General features: G+C 36.3%; 1 protein-coding gene across 1 annotated transcript; it reads left to right on the top strand.

The window, feature by feature from the left end:
* Positions 1 to 9,067: 9,067 nt before the first annotated feature.
* On the top strand, positions 9,068 to 11,800 carry LOC123560322 (uncharacterized). The gene has a single exon (XM_045352531.2). It carries the CDS (start codon positions 9,236 to 9,238, stop codon positions 11,063 to 11,065), a length of 1,830 nt encoding a protein of 609 aa, XP_045208466.2. The 5' UTR covers positions 9,068 to 9,235; the 3' UTR covers positions 11,066 to 11,800.
* The last annotated feature ends 7,844 nt before the right edge of the window (positions 11,801 to 19,644 follow it).

The raw sequence follows: 19,644 nt of genomic DNA, 5'->3' as shown, positions 1-19,644 counted from the left end.
GCTTGACAACGTTGTAGCAACCGGCTGTTCCGTTTATCTCCTACGGTGCTATATGATTTTTAAAAGCGTTTAAAATAACGGGCGTGAAGTAAAATATAGCAAAAATGTAGGAGAAATGTATTCTTTTCATTAATATTTAACAACGGAAGAAGGCAACACCTTGTTAAAGCACTTGCAGTTTTTCTTAATGATACTAAAGTCATATAAAAATAAAATAATGATACTTTAAGTCCCAGGGCGCTTCAAGTATTATAAGAGATATTGAGTTATATACAGTCGAACCTGTGATGAAGACCACTTCCGAATAAACACCACAAATACAAAACCTGTCTTACAAGGCAACTATTTTTTTCTTCCCGTTTAAATGTAAACAGTGCTTTACATATAAAAGTGTTCATGTGAATGTGTTGAGAGCCACCTCTTTTTTATTTCTCTTTACAGAAAGGTTTGACTGTTTCAAATGGAATCGGATGTAGAATTACTCACAATAAAAAGGTTATATACCATGGAAAGAAATATATAGAATGTAGTAATTTTTTTACGAGATTGGCACACCTTCTAGAATTCTACGGTCATATAGGGGCCTACCTATTTTTCCAAATTTTTAAGATTTCTCTACATTTGCCTAAGAAAATTGAAAATGAAAAGAAGAAGGGAATTGAATCACTCCCAGTAAACTTAGCGGGTAATTTTTTCGGCGACGCCGTCTAAATTCGTTTTCGTTACCTATGCCACGTGACTTCAGTTTGCAAATCAAACTACTTGATAACGCATTATAGATAATTTATCAAAATGGAAGATTTATGTAACACTCTGCCTGATTGGACGAGAGTGTCAATTTCTTTCACTCTGTTGATTGTGTTACGCTGAGTGAAATGTAGACAAAGCGTTTATCCTAAACGACGCTGTTCACAGTTTTAAAGCTAACTTTGGCTCAGTATATTTAGCAAGAATATTGATATATCTCAAAATGATAAGTAAGTTTAATAAATATGATAAAAACCTGTTCAAATACCAACATATATCAAGTTAAAGAAAGAGCTTTAGGCGTTAGAAGACCGGCGTTTTTAGTTTTTAAAATTTTTAATGCACTGTTATTAGAGACTCTTTTAATATATCACTGTAAATAGATGTCCTCACACCACATTTGCGCCGGTACGAAAATATATTTAATAAATATATTTAATAAATGTGAAGTACCTTAACGGGAAGAAGAAGAAGAAGAAGAAGAAGAAGAGTTGAATACGGTCTGCGTATCACATGAATAAGGGTGTGATAAAAGTCTTTTATGTAGAGACGTGCTTTTTAAAAGATTTTCCTTGTTACAATTGTCGTCTGTATATGAAAACGTTTCTTGCTTTTGTGACTTATTCAGATTGCATATTAAAATGAGTACTTGTTTGCTTTGATATATTTGTTATAAATTATTTAACTGATTTATTATATATGAATATTTTTCTTTAGTATGGTATGCAAATATTGAACTCAGTTGAAATCTGTTTTATTATATATATGCTATATAATGACTAAATCTCATTACACTGAAATGAAGGTACGCTGCATACAGTTTATCTATGTGATATGACTACGGTCAAACTTTGCTTATGAAACAGAAATATTGAAATAATTACAGTTGTATGTTCTGCTTGACCTTCACTTTTTTATAGGTGTGATGTCATTGTCCAAAGATTCATGAATAGCGAATATGCTATTTGTTAAAGCGGGCCTATTTTAGAAATATATAAAAATGATAAATAAAAAAAATCCTTAAATTGATTTTTTCTCATGTATTCTAATCAAACTTGATTTGTAGCATCTTTATTAGGCCCGCAGCCAACTTTGTTCAGCTGGGACATTTGACCCCTTTTAGGGGCTGCTAGAGCTAAAACTAGAAATGCCTTTATACAGCGTCTCATGAACAGCTTGGTGGATCTTTGTCATACTTGGTCTGGAGCATTATTATAAGGTCCTCTTCCAAATCTATTTATATAGGAACTTGGGCCCAATTAGGGACCACTATAGCTAAAAGTAGATATGCCTGTCTTCGCATTAACCACTAAAATGTAATGGATTTTTATCAAACTCAATGTGTAACAATATCGTAAGGTCTCCTGCTATTTTGTTACAAATGGGGATAGGGACCAATTTAGCTAAAAATATAAACACGTTTAATGACCTCTTGTCATGAACCGCTTCATGAATCTTCATCAAACTACTGCTGTAATTATTCGTCTAAGGATAAACGAAACAAAATTGTAACCATACGAAACCTTTGCGAAAAATTAAAAGAGAACCATTTAAATTGTTAAAGTGCGGTGTTTAGTTTTGCATTTTGAAAAATGTTAGATGAAAGATGAATGTTAGATGAAAAATTCATAAACTTCTTTCCTTATTACAATTCGCCGACCATCATTTTTAAAGATATTTCTTGTTTCTCTCTAAGATAAGTTTCAACTACGCCAAATAAGAAACGAGAATCTGTGTGACATTATAAAGTACATGTTGCATTTACTACAATATTATATCGTACTGGATTAAGAGGTACCTCTACACATCATTGTACAATTGGGCGTGCGTGCGTGCGTCTGTGTGTGCACGTGCGCTCGCACGTGTGTGTGTGTGTGTGCATACACGGGTGTACACTACGATATACTGAAACAGTACAATAGGTTACTGTATAATGTGTGCGTGTGTGTGTGTGGACATGGTATGTCATGCAAATATGCAAATCCGTATGGTTTTAATTAATTTCGATGTTCTTTGACTTCCTATGGCAATTACATATGTTAGAATCATAACACCATCAATCAAATCATCACGCCAATACCCAGATTGGAAAAGAGGGCCATGATGGCCCTATATCGCTCACCTGAGTTTAATTGCTTGCTTGAACAAATTTCTTAGCTAAAGCTTCGTAAAAATAAAATAGGTGAGTAGGTCATGGTAAAGATTAGTCAAGATAACTACTGAAATCTGTTAAAAATTATACAGGTGGTCCAAATCTTTTTGCTGTAGCTTCAAAAACAAGAAAGTAGGTCAGTAGGTCAGGGTTAAGAATATTAAAGATGAGTATTGAAATCTGTATCAAAAGTTATACACGTGGTCCAAATTTCTATGCTGTACCTTCAAAAAAAAAGAAAAGAAAGTACGTCAGTTTGTCACGATTAAGACTATTCAGGATGAGTATTTAAATCTGTATAAAAATATAAACGTGGTCCAACTTTCTATACAGTAACTTCATAAACAAAAAAAAAATAGGTCTGTAGGTCACGACTAAGACTATTCAAGATGAGTATTGAAATCTGTATCAGACATTATACATGTGGTCCAAATCTCTTTGCTGTAGCTTCAAAAACAAGAAAATAGGTCAGTAGGTCAGGGCTAAGAACATTAAAGATGAGTATTGAAATCTTTATCAAAAGTTATAAACGTGGTCGAAATTTCTATGCTATACCTTAAACAAATGTTTGTCAGTAGGTCATGATTGAGACTATTCAAGATGAGTATTGAAATCTGTATAAAAATTATACATGTGGTCCAAATTTCTATACTGTAACTTCAAAAACAAAAATGTAGGTCAGTAGGTCACGATTAAGACTATTCAAGATGAGTATTTTTAAATCTGTATCAAACATTATACTTGTGGTCCAAATTTCTTTGTAATTGCTTGAAAAACAAATAAGTCTAAGTAAAACAATGGACCACCCGGGCTTGGCCTATATTGACTTCAGGATCATGATTTGAACAATCTTGGTAGAGAACCACTAGAGCATGCCACATACCAGATATCTAAGCCTTGGACCTTATGGTTTCAGAATTTTTTTTTTAAAGATTTTCACTATATAAGCCAATGTAAAAACTGTTGACCCCGGGGCGCAGTCAATTTTGACGCCAAGGTCATTATTTGACCATTAGACAATTCTAAATACCAAATATCTATGGTCTGGGCCATATGGCTCTGAATAAGAAGATTAAAATATTTTTCCTATAGAAGTCAATGTAAAACAAAGGACCCCTGAGCGTGACATACATTGACCCCAGGGTCATGATTTGAACAATCTTGGTAGAGAACCACTAGAGCATGCCACATACTAAATATCTAAGCTCTGGGCCTTATGGTTTATGACAAGAATTTTTTTAAAGTTTTTCCTATACAAGTTTTTTAACCATGTGCCCCCGGGGCGGGGCCAGTTTCAACACAAGGGAGGTAATTTGAATAATTTTGGTAAAGTAATACTACACGATACTTCATACAAAATATCAAAGCCTTTGTACAAGAAGATTTTCAAATTTTTCCCTATATAAGTCTATATAAATCATGTGACCCCCAGGGCGGGGCTATATTTGACCCTAGGGAGATAATTGGAACAATTTTGGTAGAGGACCGAGATCTTATGGTGATACAAGTTGTGTCCAAGTTTTAATTATAAATAAAACCACTATTGTGCAGACAAAACCAAAATAGTCAATTTCAGGGACTGTAACTCTGGAACCCATTGTTGGATATGGCTGGTTCAAGAAAAGAACCAAGATCTTGGGGTGATACAAGTTGTATGCAAGTTTGGTTAAAATCAAATCATAAATGAAACCATCATCTTGCAGACAAGAAATTGTTGACAGCTGTATTCATTGAAAACAAATCTTAACACTCAGCATGCTTTTACTTTAGGATACACTAAGCAGTGAGGTGGTGCCTTGCTTTAACATGGTTTACTTCCACATTTCCAAATAAATATCATGCTATGTAGCATACCAAAATGAAGGGGAAAGATTAAGCTATATCAGAGTACTATTTTAATAAGGTTTTATATATCCAAATTCTGTTAAGATAACAACATATGTAAAATTCTACTGTTATCTTCAAACAGATTCAACTGTCTCGTCAGAACTTCAAATGAGCCAAAGTTTTGTGTGCTGTGTCCCAAATTATGTCCCAAATTTTCGCTGATTTGCCAGAAAAAAATAGTTATATAGAAATGAATAATTTTTGGGTCTCCAATGCCTACCTCGCTGTATTAAAAGTTATATAATTCAAGAATGGGTTAATGTGTTATAAAACTGGGATAAGCTTTTATAGACCAATCTTCAAAGAAACAGACTTTTTATGTAATATCCTTCATAAACAGAGGAATTGTATCACTTAAAATACTCAAGTTGTGAATTTCTGTTCTGAGAAAAAGACGAAAATGCATTATATGAACTTTATCCTAGGGCTCCTCCTTCGCCAAAGACTTAGCGTCCTTTATTTTTCTGCCAACGAATCAGACTACTTCATTCTTCCAATCCATGTATTGATAGGTCGACAGTTTGAACATTATTAATTCTTATTCATCAATACAGCCAGTCAAAATCTGTTCTATTTACCTGGTGAAAAATCATCCATATAGTTTCGGTTATATCAAAGCAATATGTAATTTCCATTAACGCCCCCTCTAGAGCCTTGGATGACCACATTATAATCAAATGTTAAGCTGATGGTCCAGAAAGCCTGGCTGTTCTTTTCCAAAAGGTGTTATTGTAAACACATGTCAGATATTTGCTGCTTATCCTGCATCCCCGCCGTACTCCAAAGTCAAAGAATAGTACAAATCTTTAATCAAGTAAACCCAAACAGGTGAATCCCTTATACACGCAATGGTTACTAAAGGCAACAAAACTGCTTGTGTAAATAAAAATTCTCTGGTCCTTTGTGATCATGAAGTCCATTCAATATTATTACAATAGACCTTCGCTTATGTCGGTTCTTTGTGGCGTGAGGGGTGTTTCACATTTCTTTACCTCTCATGAACAGACACTCAGGAAAATCGAGTCTGCTATTATTTTGCTTGGTTGTCTTGTGTGATTTTAAAGGACCTTCTTAAAGACTTAACGAGCTGCCGTTGCAGTAGGCAAAGCAATAGAAGAAACTACCGAAGCAAGGCAGCAGTTCAGGTCCAGTGGGTGTTAAGAACAACTATCATGATGTCTCCTATCTATATCGTTAGACACGATCAAAGTTCAAATCTGAAAGAACTGGGCAGCAAATATGTACAATATCTCCAAATAACCGGCTCATATATTCTTGTAATAAAATGTTTTATTGTTTTACCAAATACAGGTGGAAACTTGTCAGGGAAGACGATAAATTACTTCTCCGGTGCACAGCACAACCTCGTTACCGTCTAAACAGTTATCCTCGAGCCGGATTTTCCCTCAGTCTGCACCTTTCTTCATACTTTCATTTAGCATTAGAAGGATTTATATAGGCTGACCTACAAAAGTGTCTGTATAAATAAATTGTGCACTAGATCCCACTGAAATACCAATGTACTTTTTATTTAAAATATTTTAATATTGTCCTAAATATGGAGTTCATAACACATCTAGAGGCAATTAAGAAAGTTAGACTGTTTCAAAATGTCTCTATATAATTTAGCTGAAAGTAAAAAGTTGACCACTTTTATAAATAGAACTGTCATTGTTAAAAATACAGGGTAACATGTCTAACATAAAAAAACAAGGACAAATATCAAACAGGGAATGCCATGTTCCAAAAACGCAGCCTCCCCAAAACGAAACCCACATCACGCAGACGTGCACACTACAAACACACGCACACGCACACGCACGCACACGCACACACACACGCGCACGCCCACACAAGCACACGCGCGCACACACACTCGCATACAAAGCAAACATACGAGGACAAAGAACACAGTGGGGCACCGGCTTGGAACGGTCAGTGGCAAAAACACCACTGAGGAGCTTAAACCGGTTTATGGTGCGCACCCAACCTCACTCTTACCCCTACCATGTTCCAAAGACACGGGACAGTGTAAATAAAAGTAATCCCCGCCAGGTGAATCTCTAACACACGTAATGGAAACAAAAAGGCATAGCATGTAAAACACACACACAAAAAATGCTCTTGTATAAATATATAAAAAGCAAACTTTAAGAACCAAAAACGTATGTACTCAATGCCTTTGCAAAAGACAGAGCAACAAGAGAACCACCGTTAAGGGCCAGAAGACTGCTATCAAAACAGTTCAGTCCTGGTTGGGTTTATAAACTGCTATCATAGAGTCCTCCCCCTCTTCCAGCAGACACAATCAAAGAGGGAAGCGTAGTGTCCAAATGCAAACGGGTTGAACACTAAACATATGCTATGTCTCAAAACAGTTGGGTCGTAACCTCTTTTAATAAAACGTTTTATAATTTTACCAGATACAGTTGGAAAATTACCACGACCAAAGATCTTACGAAGTGTCTTTAAATTACTATTTAATTTTAACACCAAATCAGAATTACGATAGTAAAATTTAGCAAAATATTTACGCAATTTGTAATAACGGTAGCCTTGCTTGTAACGTTCATTTTAAAACTGGTATAGATCTATTTGCAGATACGATCACACTATAGCTAAAGATATAACTATTTTGTTACTGTAAATTTTCTGGCAAGGTCTTGAAAAGGCGTTTTCTACTTCCTGATAATTATGACAGAAAAGATTGTTTCCCAGTCCATTTGTCTTTTCTTTCAAATTTGATGACAGCATTCTTAAAAAAGTTAATCGACCACTTTAAAATTGAAAATATTTATTTCAGAGGATTCGCACTTCGTTTAGATCAGTTGTATCTTTTAGGTATTTTTGTGGATGCTGCAGAATGATCACTTCAGACTAAGATCACTTTACTTGTTTATTGTGTTAAAACAGTAAAATAGAACGTAAATCGCATGCCTATAAATTGATAATCAATTATTTTATTAGAAAACATAGCCATTGTACGAATATTGCAACAATACTGAGGCATTTTACTGACACACATTTAAAATTACCTCTCTTTTATAAATGTAAAACAAAGATAAATGTCCAACAGGACTGTACAGCCAAAACTGCATTAGTATCATAAGTAAAAATTTCCAGTTTTTGTCCAGCGAGAACAGCTTGTTAAATTAATAATTTACTTTCAGCACTGAATCTGTGCTGAAAGTACCTTTTAAATAAATTATCAGATTTAATTAAAATTAGTATAGTTTTTGAAAATGTCCATGATTGCTCCACCCGGGGGTCATGCGTTCGAGCTCCACTGGGGTCACGGGCGAATTAAAATCACGGACAATGGGTTTGTAAATGCGTTTACACAAAAGGGCACTTTCAGCAACTGCTCTTTTGGCACCAACCCAAGTGTTTGAACGTGTAATTGGAATCAGTTTGGTTGCCCCCCCCCCCCCCCCCCACCCTCAACCCCCCCCCCCCCAGTTGGCTGACTGAGTATTGACATATACACATCAGAGTTATACCCAACGTTTTTGGCAAAGGAATAATATATATTCAAAATTCTTATTTTTCAAAATTTGTCAGGGGGAGACACCCCCCCCCCCCACCCCCTCCCCCACCGTGACCTCGATAAACAATGGGACTACCCCCTCCCGTACCTCAAAATTAAGACAAAATATGCACCAGAGGCCACCATTTCATACCTATATCTCAAATTTTTCAGCGGAGACACCTTTGATCCCCCTAGAACGATGGGAGTACCCCCGCCCGTACCTCAAAATTAAACAAACAAAAAAATCACCAGAGGCCACCATTTCTTACCTATATTTCAAACTTTCCCAGGGGAGACCCCCGCTGACCCCTCCCGTACCTCAATTTTAGACAAAAAATACACCTGAGGCCACCATTTGATATGTATATTTTAAAATTTTCCCGAGGAACACCCCTAACCCCCTCGGGTACCTCAAAATTTAAAGGAAAAATACCCAGAGACCCCTATTTTATACATACATTTCAATTTTTTCCAAGGGAGACCCCGAGACCCCTCACCGCGGGGGCGGGCATCCCGTCCCTACCCACACTTGGTGCTATGCTCCTCGCCGGCCTTCGATCGAAACTGGTCCCCCACCCAATCCGAATGAAATATTTTTAGATCCTCAGATCTAAAGATGAAGATAGTTTGAACCTCAGATAAGTTAAAGTGTTTTTCAATTATCTCTTTATCAGGGACATGTGACGTCTACTTTAGATAACCATACATACATTACCCTGCAATATTGATTTAAATTTCGTTTTATCAAAAAAATTGTACGAAAATGATTCAAAAGCGGAAGATTATTCTCCCATCGTGCTAATTCTCTACAGTGGTACCTGCAGCATTAAGCCAGAACATTTAGAACAATAAGTACTACTTGTGAGCTAAAACGGATACATTGAGTAACAATCCGAGGGCGCGATTTAGAAGGAACAAAAATGGCAAAATCGAGTGACTCTGTAAATGGGAAAGTTTCAGATAGTAATGGTGTTAAGGCGATACAGTATTTTTGTACACCGTGTCAGCGGGAGAAGAAAAAGTTACCAGCAGAAGGTTTCTGCAAAACCTGTAATGAATATTTATGTGAAACTTGTTTCCGATATCATATTCGTCTTTTGGTTTCAAAAAATCATGTTATGCTTAGTAAAGAAAATATGCCAAGAAAAGAAATTGTTCCTGATAACGAGGATGTTTTAGAAGAAATTTGTGAATGTCACGATGGTAAGATTGTTGAATTCTACTGCAAAACGTGTGACATAGTTGGATGTTTAATCTGTGTAACTTCTAAGCATGAAAACTGTGAGATTGTATATATACCCGAATATACAAAGGAACTCCAAGCGGATGACCTTCTCGAAATCCAAAACAAAACAAATGACTGGAATAGTTTGAAAAAAGCGAGAGAAGTGAAAGATATACCATCACAGTACAAATGGACGATCAAATTATACTCTGAGAATGCTAGAGACAGCATCAAAATGTACCGCAAGGAAATCAATGAAACAATTGACAAGCTTGAAATTAAGTTAGACCGGGAGATAAAAGCAAAGGAACTTGAGGATTTCGCGATGTTAGACTATTACTCTCAAAAACTAACGCAACAAAATTGTCAGCTTGAAAGACAGTATAAAGGTTCACAGCAACGTGTGTATTTAAGAGGCGTATCTTCTACCAATGTCAAAAACAAACTGTTCATCAGCAAAAAACTTTTCCCCTATACACTCGAACAATTTGAACAATGCCAAGAATCTTTCAAAAGTAAGGTAATGAACAGAAACAATAATTTCAAAGTAGATATGGAGCTGGAATCAACTTTGAGGAATGTTTTGGGTAGATCCAAAAAGGTCAGACAGAAAGTGAAATTAAAAAATATTGGTCGTGTAGACGTCAAGCAAAAATTGGTAACATTTGAAGAGGTACAAGATGTTTCAAGATGCAGCATATCTGCATGTATTGCTGTCTCAGATGATGAGTTTTTGCTGAATGATTCTGAAAATAACTTTATACTTTTCTGTAGAATTAAAGAATCAAGTAAACAAGAGAAACCTCCTGACAACATAGAAGAACGAAATCAAGATTTTGATATCATTTGTTTGAAATCAGTAACTACAACTCCCTGGGACATGACGCAAATGGATGGCAAAGAGATAGCTGTAACTTTACCATTAAAGAGACAAATCCAGTTCCTGACCGTAGGCGACACTGACATGAAGCTCTCTGACTCCATCGATGTCAATGGACAATGCTATGGTATTGGATATTTGGAGAAAAGATTATACGTGTCTTTTATGTGCCCAGGGAAAGTCGAAATAATGGACAGAAACGGGAGGGTTGATATGACAGTGTCGAGTAACTTTCCAGAAGGAGTACCTCAGTTTCAGTTTTCTGAGCCCAAATATATTGCATGTGACACAGAACGGAAACTGGTGTTTATATCTGACTTTGGAAACGACTGCATTGCAGTAACGACTGTTGACGGTGAAATGAAATCAGTGATTCATTACACGTCATTACATCTTGATAAAAGCTTATACGAAAAATGGATGAGACGTCCATTAGCAATGACTGTCGGGAAGAACGGAACGCTGTTTGTTGCTGTTCACTGGCCCTTTAGTATTCAAATGATATCCTCGGATTTTCAACAAAAAGAAGTTCTAAGACATAGAGGCACCACATGGGGAATACAAGCTTTGACTTTACACAACAACAGGTTGTACTATGGTACCAGTGACGGTGCACTGTATGTTAGAGAGATAATAAATATCTAAACTATGCTTTTAATATACTAACTAGTGAAAATGCCGTCATGGCCTCATGTTAGGTGCTAAGTGTCGCAGAGTGAGAAATATGTGCAGCCAGACCCTTCCGCGGTGTACCTTTCCGATGCTCTACCAACTGATTTATTCGACCGTGACACATCTTATCCCCTTTCTGATATTCCAGTCCTGTATTGTGTCACTTATGTCTAGTACATCGTAATAGTTATGTCTGGTATCAATCCAGTAGTAGCCGCAGAATCTAAACATTCTGGATATTATGATGTGACCACAGTGACAGTGAATGAACTAATTAATACATTTACAGAAATTAGATTGAAATTAAAGTTTGTTTGAATGTTGAGATATAACTCCCCCGCTCCGCTCCAGCCCATTTTTAAATTCAAGCTATGAGATATTTGATTAGTATGTTTTTGATATTCCTGTAGAAAGAAGTACAAATACTTGGTGGTTTAGACCAACTACAACCCTGCCCTGGTCTACAATTTAAGATTCTAAGAATGATAAGAGATCAATAGGTATTTCTATAATATTAAAAAGGGATTAATTTTGATTAAATGCTTACTTTGGGAACTGTTATGATGTTGTTTGATGCTTTTTGTTGCATTTGGCCATACTGTTGACCTGAGGGCCCAAGTATTTGTTGTATTAAGTACATATGCCAAATAGTCATAATTGGAAACTTATTATTTGGTACTGGTAACAGGGAGAGTTTGGTATATTGGGTTAAAACTTACTTTCCTCCACCCTTTTTACACACACATCTATTTCAGCTAGATTAACCAAATCGCTTTTTCATTATGTGTTTCATTGACTTATTGATTTAACATGACTTTCTTGTTTAACATGCTTGTTACAGCGGTTGTATACATTTGATTTGTTTCGTTTTCGTTATTTTGTAATTTTGAATGTGGCTTAACGCCGAAACGTTGGAAGTTAATAATTATCTATGAACAAACGCTACACGTGTTGTTGTTGATTTCTTTCTGTTTATTAATAGCTTCCTTCAAGGAAAGCAATGCAAGGTTAAAATCACTGCTGTGATCATTTATATAGGAGATATAGCAAATAATTATAAGCTCAGCTTTTGAAAAAAACAACAACAACACAGATATTATAGAAAACGCAACCGAATTCAAGCATACCAATTTAACGCGACACGTTATATGAATACATGAAACCCCTTAAAAATGTAAAGAAATCATTTTGTAGTTGTCGCCGCAATATCAATAACTGTCCGTTGAGCACCAGTTCCCTCCATCAGTAAAATGAATTATAAATTCTTTAGTACATAAAAATGAACCAGCAAAACAAATACGTCTGTGTCATCGCATTTGACTGTCACAGACTCTGTTCTCTGTGAAGAAGCATGCACCACCTGCTGCGGAATTGTGTCATCGGCTTACTCATTATCAACTTATGACTGAAGCTTGTCTTTGTGGTGCTCACAAATCATGCCCATCAATTGAAACTTGTTGCCTGTGCTTGTTAAGATTGTATATTTTGTTGGTATGGTGTTATTACAGTTTATGATTGATGCCTGTCTTCTGACCCCACGGCTCTTTCTTGTGCAGCTCTTGATGCTGTACTCATAGTATCAGTCAAAAACTAGATACACATCACACACGTTCAGTCGCTGATACATGTACTGCCAGTAGCTTCCATGTAATTATGTACTGTTCCATGGGAAGGCCAATGTATGGACCAAAGAATTGCACACCAATTGATTACCATCACTTCGGGATGTCCGGAACCTGAGGCCGAGTGAGTTATTTCAATTTTTTTTTCATAATCGAATTCGATGTGGCTATCCTCTTGTCCCTATTATCATGAAACATCGTTGTCAGAAAACATTAAAACATCTTTTAAGTCTATCGACCTAGTTGACGCTAGTCCCATGACCCTTGCATAGATCAACTGTGTGTCATAAACAGTACCAGAACCATACTTCACACTTTTTCTACTGACGGCCACAGTGACCACTTTGTTAGATAATTATAGTTCCGTTGAATGTTTTTTTCATATGTAGACATTTGTCCTATCATGTGTCACAGCATCATCAACATTGTCAGTATCCGGGCCTATTCAACCAGTCACAATGTTCAAGATACTATCTGAGTGTTCTTCAGGGTTAAGCGGGTCAATGTAAGTATCCAACTTCTCACGGATCTTAAACCTGTCAGTTGCGTCAGAAGTAATACGTGCGGCTGCCTCCTCTCTATGTGTGGTAACGTTATGAGACTCGTCTGTTTGATCTCTCATGATATTTACGTCTTGCAGAAAAATGTATGTAGACTTAGTGCCCATCGCTTCACAGCTGACTCACTGAGAGTAATTCCGATGATTCCACCAGGACCATGGCCATAACGCATGAACGACGTCTCGATAAACATGTCCGGCCATATTGCATTCCAGTCACATCACATGCTTGCCGTTTTTGAATTTTGACTGCACATCATCCGGAAGGTTCTCCACAGACCGCAAATAATACAGACTATACCTCGCATAATTCACATGTCCAGTATGGAATCATGTAGGTCTTTGCATACATATGTAATAACCATTCTCCTTCCCTTTCTGCTCTAACAAATAGCATCATTATCAAGACTGGTTTGATAAGACACTCCAGCCAACATTTTGTTGTCCTACTCCGTGCAGCTTTTGCTTCCATGGTTGCTATAAGTTCATCATAGCTGTCGAAATCTGAAATGACACCTCATATGACTTCCTCACATACAATTCTCAATGCTCTGACATTTTATGAACAAGCATTACTTTACGCATGGGGTCAGATTCCAGCAAACGTGATTAGACGTCTGACACAGTCAATTCAACGTCGGTTCCAAGTTGGCTGGTGGGTCCTATACACGTCATTGATTCCTGAAGATGATTTTAAAATGTTTTCTTCTGTAAAAATGTCGTGTATTCAGGTCATTTAGACTTTTCAACGCTCTCTTTCTGCACTGATATCATAGTGACCTTCGACCCCATTTAATTATTTTCCCTTAAGTACAGCTAAATTGTATCCAAATATTTTAAGAATTAATATGCCAAATATCTTTAAAATCGGGCTGATAGTTTTTTTTTGCAATTTACAGTCCTAAAGTACGGTGTAATGTTTTTACTTTTGTTCAGTATACAAAAATAGTATCTAAATTATCAAAACCTTTCACAATATCTAAGATAAGATTGTAAGTAAGGATCTCTGTTGGAAAAAGACCACCTCTTTTTCTTAATATCATTATTTTCGTTTTGCTGGTATGAACGTACGATTTTTGTTAAATAAATATTTGCTGTTTTTTTTATTCATCTGGGTGTTTTGCTGATATTAACATATCGTCAAATCTCTAAATATTCCAGACTCAGCGTTTGCTTTAACTTCTATAAATACTGAGAATAGTATCTGGGACATTTAATTAGTTTTAAACCAATTATATTTTCGAAACACTCCGAGCAACAGCTAAAATTCTTAACACAAGACTTAATTTTCTGATACATATCCTTCACAATTCTTAAAACGTTGCCTTGTTTTTCTTGTTTTGTACAACTTATAGCATGGTAAAATTTATAAGTAGATGCTTTGGACACATCTGACTCAGTCAAGATAAATAATTGCAGACTCGGTTCGACTGAGTCTGGTCATGGGAAGTAACGAAATGTGCAACACCCCCACACTCCCAGCACCGGCTGAGGCGGAATTCTTTTATAGTAAACATTTGAGTGGATCCCATAGTCACGCATTCTCGCATATCAGATGCTTCCCATGATTAACTGGTAGAACCTCTGGCACATTCGTCTAGGGTACCATGTCGAACATCTGATGAATGAGAAAGATGCTCACGAAGAACCAGACAATATGACAGCATTGGATACAGTATAATGAGACTTTTGTAGCCACGGACTGCTGTTGTGATAGAATATAAAACTTATTAGAAGATCCTATGGAAGCGACTTGGTATGGTTGAGAACGTTCATAGATCAATTTAATTTATGGTATCAAACTGTTTATTAAATCAACAAATATACAATATTCTACCTATTAAGGTGTCTGCATGTTCGGATCAAAATTTCTCTACGATGTAGAAATTGATTAAATCTTGATTTTTCAAAATGTCACTGTATATCAAAACAAATTGGCAAATAAAAAATAGGGTCGTCTGTTTGATTTTATACTAGACTGATTTTAAAAATTTGTAGAGAGCTACCTCATACGTTTTATTTTTTATAATGGGCATTTATTTTCGTAAATAGAATTTTTTCTTCTGATGTACTGTAGATTTCAATGGGTTCTTTTTACAGTCGTAAATAAATGTATGGTCTAAAGTTCAGTGAAATAAAAGGTATAGATCCATGTGCTTCTTTTTGAGATAAGTGACTGCGATTAGAGAAATTTGCATATTACAATCTAATTTTAAGACTTTGTTTGGAATTATTTACCAATATACATTAAACCCGTGGGTGAAATATGCAGGCACAACAAGCTGCTTCTTCCTCTTTACGCTAACGACTCTCAGTTGTACCTGTCAGATGAAGGTATTGCATCGAATCTAGGGCTAGATGCTGGCTGTTTCGAATCGAGGGTTAGCTGCTGGTCGATTTGAATCTAGGGCTAGCTGCTGGGCTATTCGAATCTAGGGCTAGATGCTGGCTGTTTCGAATCGAGGGTTAGCTGCTGGTCGATTTGAATCTAGGGCTAGCTGCTGGGCTATTCGAATCTAGGGCTAGATGCTGGCCGTTTCGAATCGAGGGTTAGCTGCTGGTCGATTTGAATCTAGGGCTAGCTGCTGGGATATTCGAATCTAGGGCTAGATGCTGGCCGTTTCGAATCGAGGGCTAGCTGTTGGCCGATTTGAATCTAGAGCTAGCTGCTGGCCGATTCGAATCCATGGCTAGCTGCTGGCCGATGTCGTCATATGGATGCATCGCAACACTCTGAAACTCAACCGGCTGATATAACCAGTGTAATCCTGTTTACATCAAAACATATATTTTAGACTGTAAGATTTTTTCACTGGTTGTAGATGCAGATGGGAATATCCGACTCGTGAGTTTTGGTTAAAATAGTAATCCGAGAGCAGGACATTCCCATCTGCACCTACAACCAGTGACAGAAGCAGTGATGCCCCTAAATCTCTTGTGAATAGCCTATGTTCTGGGGTGATATTATGCTGCAACAATGTCTGACGGTACTGAGGAAAACGATAGTGAGCTAGCTTACTGCATTGGTGTTAGTGTAGGTACATGTTTCGTATGGGATATATAGAGAATAAAGAGAGTGAGAAACTGTCGACAAAACCGGGAGATTTTCTCCATAAGGAGATCAAAAATTCAGAGTTCGCAGGAAGAATGTATTGCAAACGATTTCGCGAAGATATTGTGTTTTTTTATTATACTCGGGGAAGTATTGCAGCCGCAGATGATGATAGTAACAAAAAGCAAAGTACAATGATTCATTACGCATCGTTTAATCTTGAAAGGAATAGAGCCCATATTTGTTGTAGCCAAGTAGCCATTTAATTACTATTGAAAGTATCTCACAACTACCCATAATTTGTTTCAACCCAGGGGTATATATTATATAAACGTTCTTGGAACTAAAAATAGTAGCTTATATCCAAAGGATATAAAACATTTAAACATCGCTGAAATGTCGATAACTGTTCAACCATGTATGTATTGTGTGTGGTCAAGAGGTCAGCTTTTGTGACAATATTCGGATATAACAAAAGTATACTGTTGCCTTAGGGCCCGAACTCTAACTAATTGGAGCTTAGCAGTCTCTAATGATACCCAGGTTTTTAACCTGGTCTACCAAGCGTTACCGTCGCGGTTATTGGTTGTATATGTTCAGGTATTCATAGTTTGGCAAAAGAAAGTAGAGGAGATAAAAGTAAGTAATTTTATTTTTTTCTTCTTCATGTTAATGTTGTTTTCATACCGACTTAACTTATAAGTTTTTTATTTTCATTTTAATTGTTCTGTCAAATGCGTTTCGAAGGAAGGTTTTCTATTTTCTGTTACGTCTAAGACCAACTGATATCTAGATTGAACAATGCTCATATAGACCTACTCTGTTTTATAGTAATTATTCATAAATTTTGTTAACGGTTGCTTTTAAACAATTAACTATTTCAGCCATTAAAGGCTCAAAATGCCTTTGTTTAAAATGTGGCCGCCACATTTTTCGTTATGAGCACAAAATGCATAAATTTCTTGATAAATTATATTTATGATAATTACTTTCTTTAACATTTGTCAAAGGTTTGAATATTGTGAATATACTTGAATGTTTTATTGAATCTATTGTTTTTATTACCTCCTTTTATGGCTCTAACTATAACAGTTCATGTGCCTTTTTAACCATGTAGTAACGCATAACATCCATTTGGAAAGCTGCTACATTTGTTTTTAAGATATGTTTTTAAGCATTATAGGGACCTTTAAAATAAATAAGTAGTCGTATGCATTAAGTAATTGAAGGTATTTATTCTTATTTTTTGCTTGTAACAGACTCGGTCAAACCGGGTTAAACTAGTGGTCGACAAAAATGCAATTTGACGTTTGTGAGCAAGGAATGCCTAGCGAGAATATAGACACGAAAAGTTTGTTGTCAACAGGTCCACTACCTTAAACAGAATATAACCATGAACTGAAAGAAATCTTTTACTTTTTTATTTTGAATTTCAGAAACACGATGAAAGTCACTGCTGTTGCGTTAGCGGTCATCCTGCTTTTCGGTAAGTACGTAGAGAACGTTTTCGGGTCTTCGTTTTTATAATTAGATAACCAAGTGCTTTCCTTTAATAACCAGTTAGTTATTTTCTAACACAAGACCGCCTGTTCAGTGTGCAGATAACCAAATATTTGCTCAATCTACTTCTTGATAATTAGTTAGTTTAATGCTTTCTTTTTAGCTCACCTGAGCCAAAGGCTTAGGGTGAGCTATTGTGATCGCTAACTATCCGGCGTCCGTCCGTCCACACTTTCCTTTAAACAACATCTCCTCTTAAACCACCAGTTCAATTTTGATGAAACTTCACAGGAATGATACTTGGATGGCCCCTTTCAAAACTGTTCAAAGAATTGAATTTCACACAGAACTCTGGTTGCTATGGCAATGGAAAGGAAAAACTTTAAAAATCTTCTTGTCCAAAACCACTGGGCCTAGGGCTTTGATATTTGGTATGTAGCATCATATAGTGGTCCTCTTACCAAGATTGTTCACATTATCAGGGTCAAATATGGCCCCTCCCCGGGGGTCACATGGTTTATATAGACTTGTATAGGAAAAAACTTTAAAAATCTTCTTGTCCTAAACCACAATACCTAGGCCTTTGATATTTGGTATGTAGCATTGCCTTATGGTTTTCTACTAAGATTTTTTCAAATTATGCACCAAGGGTGAAAAGAGGCTCTGACCCGGAGGTACCAAGTTTTACATAAACTTATGTATAGGAAAAACTGTAAAAATATTTTTATCTGAAACTGCAAGGCCTAGGCTTTTGATATGTAGCATTGCCTAGTGGTCCTTTAACAAAATTATCCAAATTATGCCCCTGAGGTGAAAAGAGGCCCAACCCAGGGGGCCCCAAGTTTTACATAGACATATATATAGGAAGAAACTTTAAAAGCCTTCTTGCCTGAAACTGTAGCATTGCTTAGTTGTTCTCTAATATGATTGTTCAAATTATGCCACTGGGATGAAAAGAGGCCCTGGCCCGGGGGTCACTTGTATATGAGTTATTTAGGAAAAAATTCTTCAAAAATTATCTGATCATATTTCCTATACTGTTTAGTTATAATTTCCTGATGTCCCCAAGTAATAAGGGGTCACTTGACTGTGACCTTGACCTACTGACCTATTTTTTTTTTAAGATACAGCCTTGAAATTTGGATGACATATACAGTTTTTCACACCGATCTTAACAGCATAGAAATTTGGACCACATCAATAACTTTCGATAAAGATTTCAATACTCATATTTAATGTTCTTAGCTCTGACCTATTGACCTACTTTCTTATTTTTGAAGCTGCAGCAAAAAGATTTGGACCACTTGTATAATGTTTGATACAGATTTCAATACTCATCTTGAATAGTCTTAATCATGACCTACGTTTTTGAAGTTACAGTATAGAAATTTGGACCACCTGTATAATTTTTATATAATTTGAACCACATGAACCCTGGCCTACTGACCTACTTTCTTGTTTTTGAAGCTACAGCAAAGAGATTTGGACCTCCTGTATAATTTTAAACAGATTTCAGTACTTATCTTGAAGAATCTTTACCATTACCTTCTTACCCAGTTCTTTTTGTTTTTGAAGCATTAGCAAAGGAATTTGTTCAAGCAAGCAGTTAAACTCAGGTGAGCGATATAAGGCCATCATGGCCCTCTTGTTTTTGTCATGCATTCCGGGAAGCAGTTTTTTCTCTCGTAATAAATTAAATGAAGAAAGAATGAAGGTGTACAAAATAATGAACGACCTTTCCGGTACTGTTGAGTAATTTTCCACAAAGACACAATGTACCATTGCCATATCATACATGTACTGGTTGGGAACCATTTTC

Source organism: Mercenaria mercenaria, chromosome 10, assembly GCF_021730395.1.
Source record: "Mercenaria mercenaria strain notata chromosome 10, MADL_Memer_1, whole genome shotgun sequence".
Classification (NCBI taxonomy): domain Eukaryota; kingdom Metazoa; phylum Mollusca; class Bivalvia; order Venerida; family Veneridae; genus Mercenaria; species Mercenaria mercenaria.
Note: the sequence above shows the minus strand (reverse complement) of the source record. Positions and strands in the feature narration are given on the sequence as shown.

Excerpts from the sequence above, each read along its gene's own strand:
- LOC123560322 (XM_045352531.2), top strand. The coding sequence starts at position 9,236 with ATGGCAAAATCGAGTGACTCTGTAAATGGGAAAGTTTCAGATAGTAAT.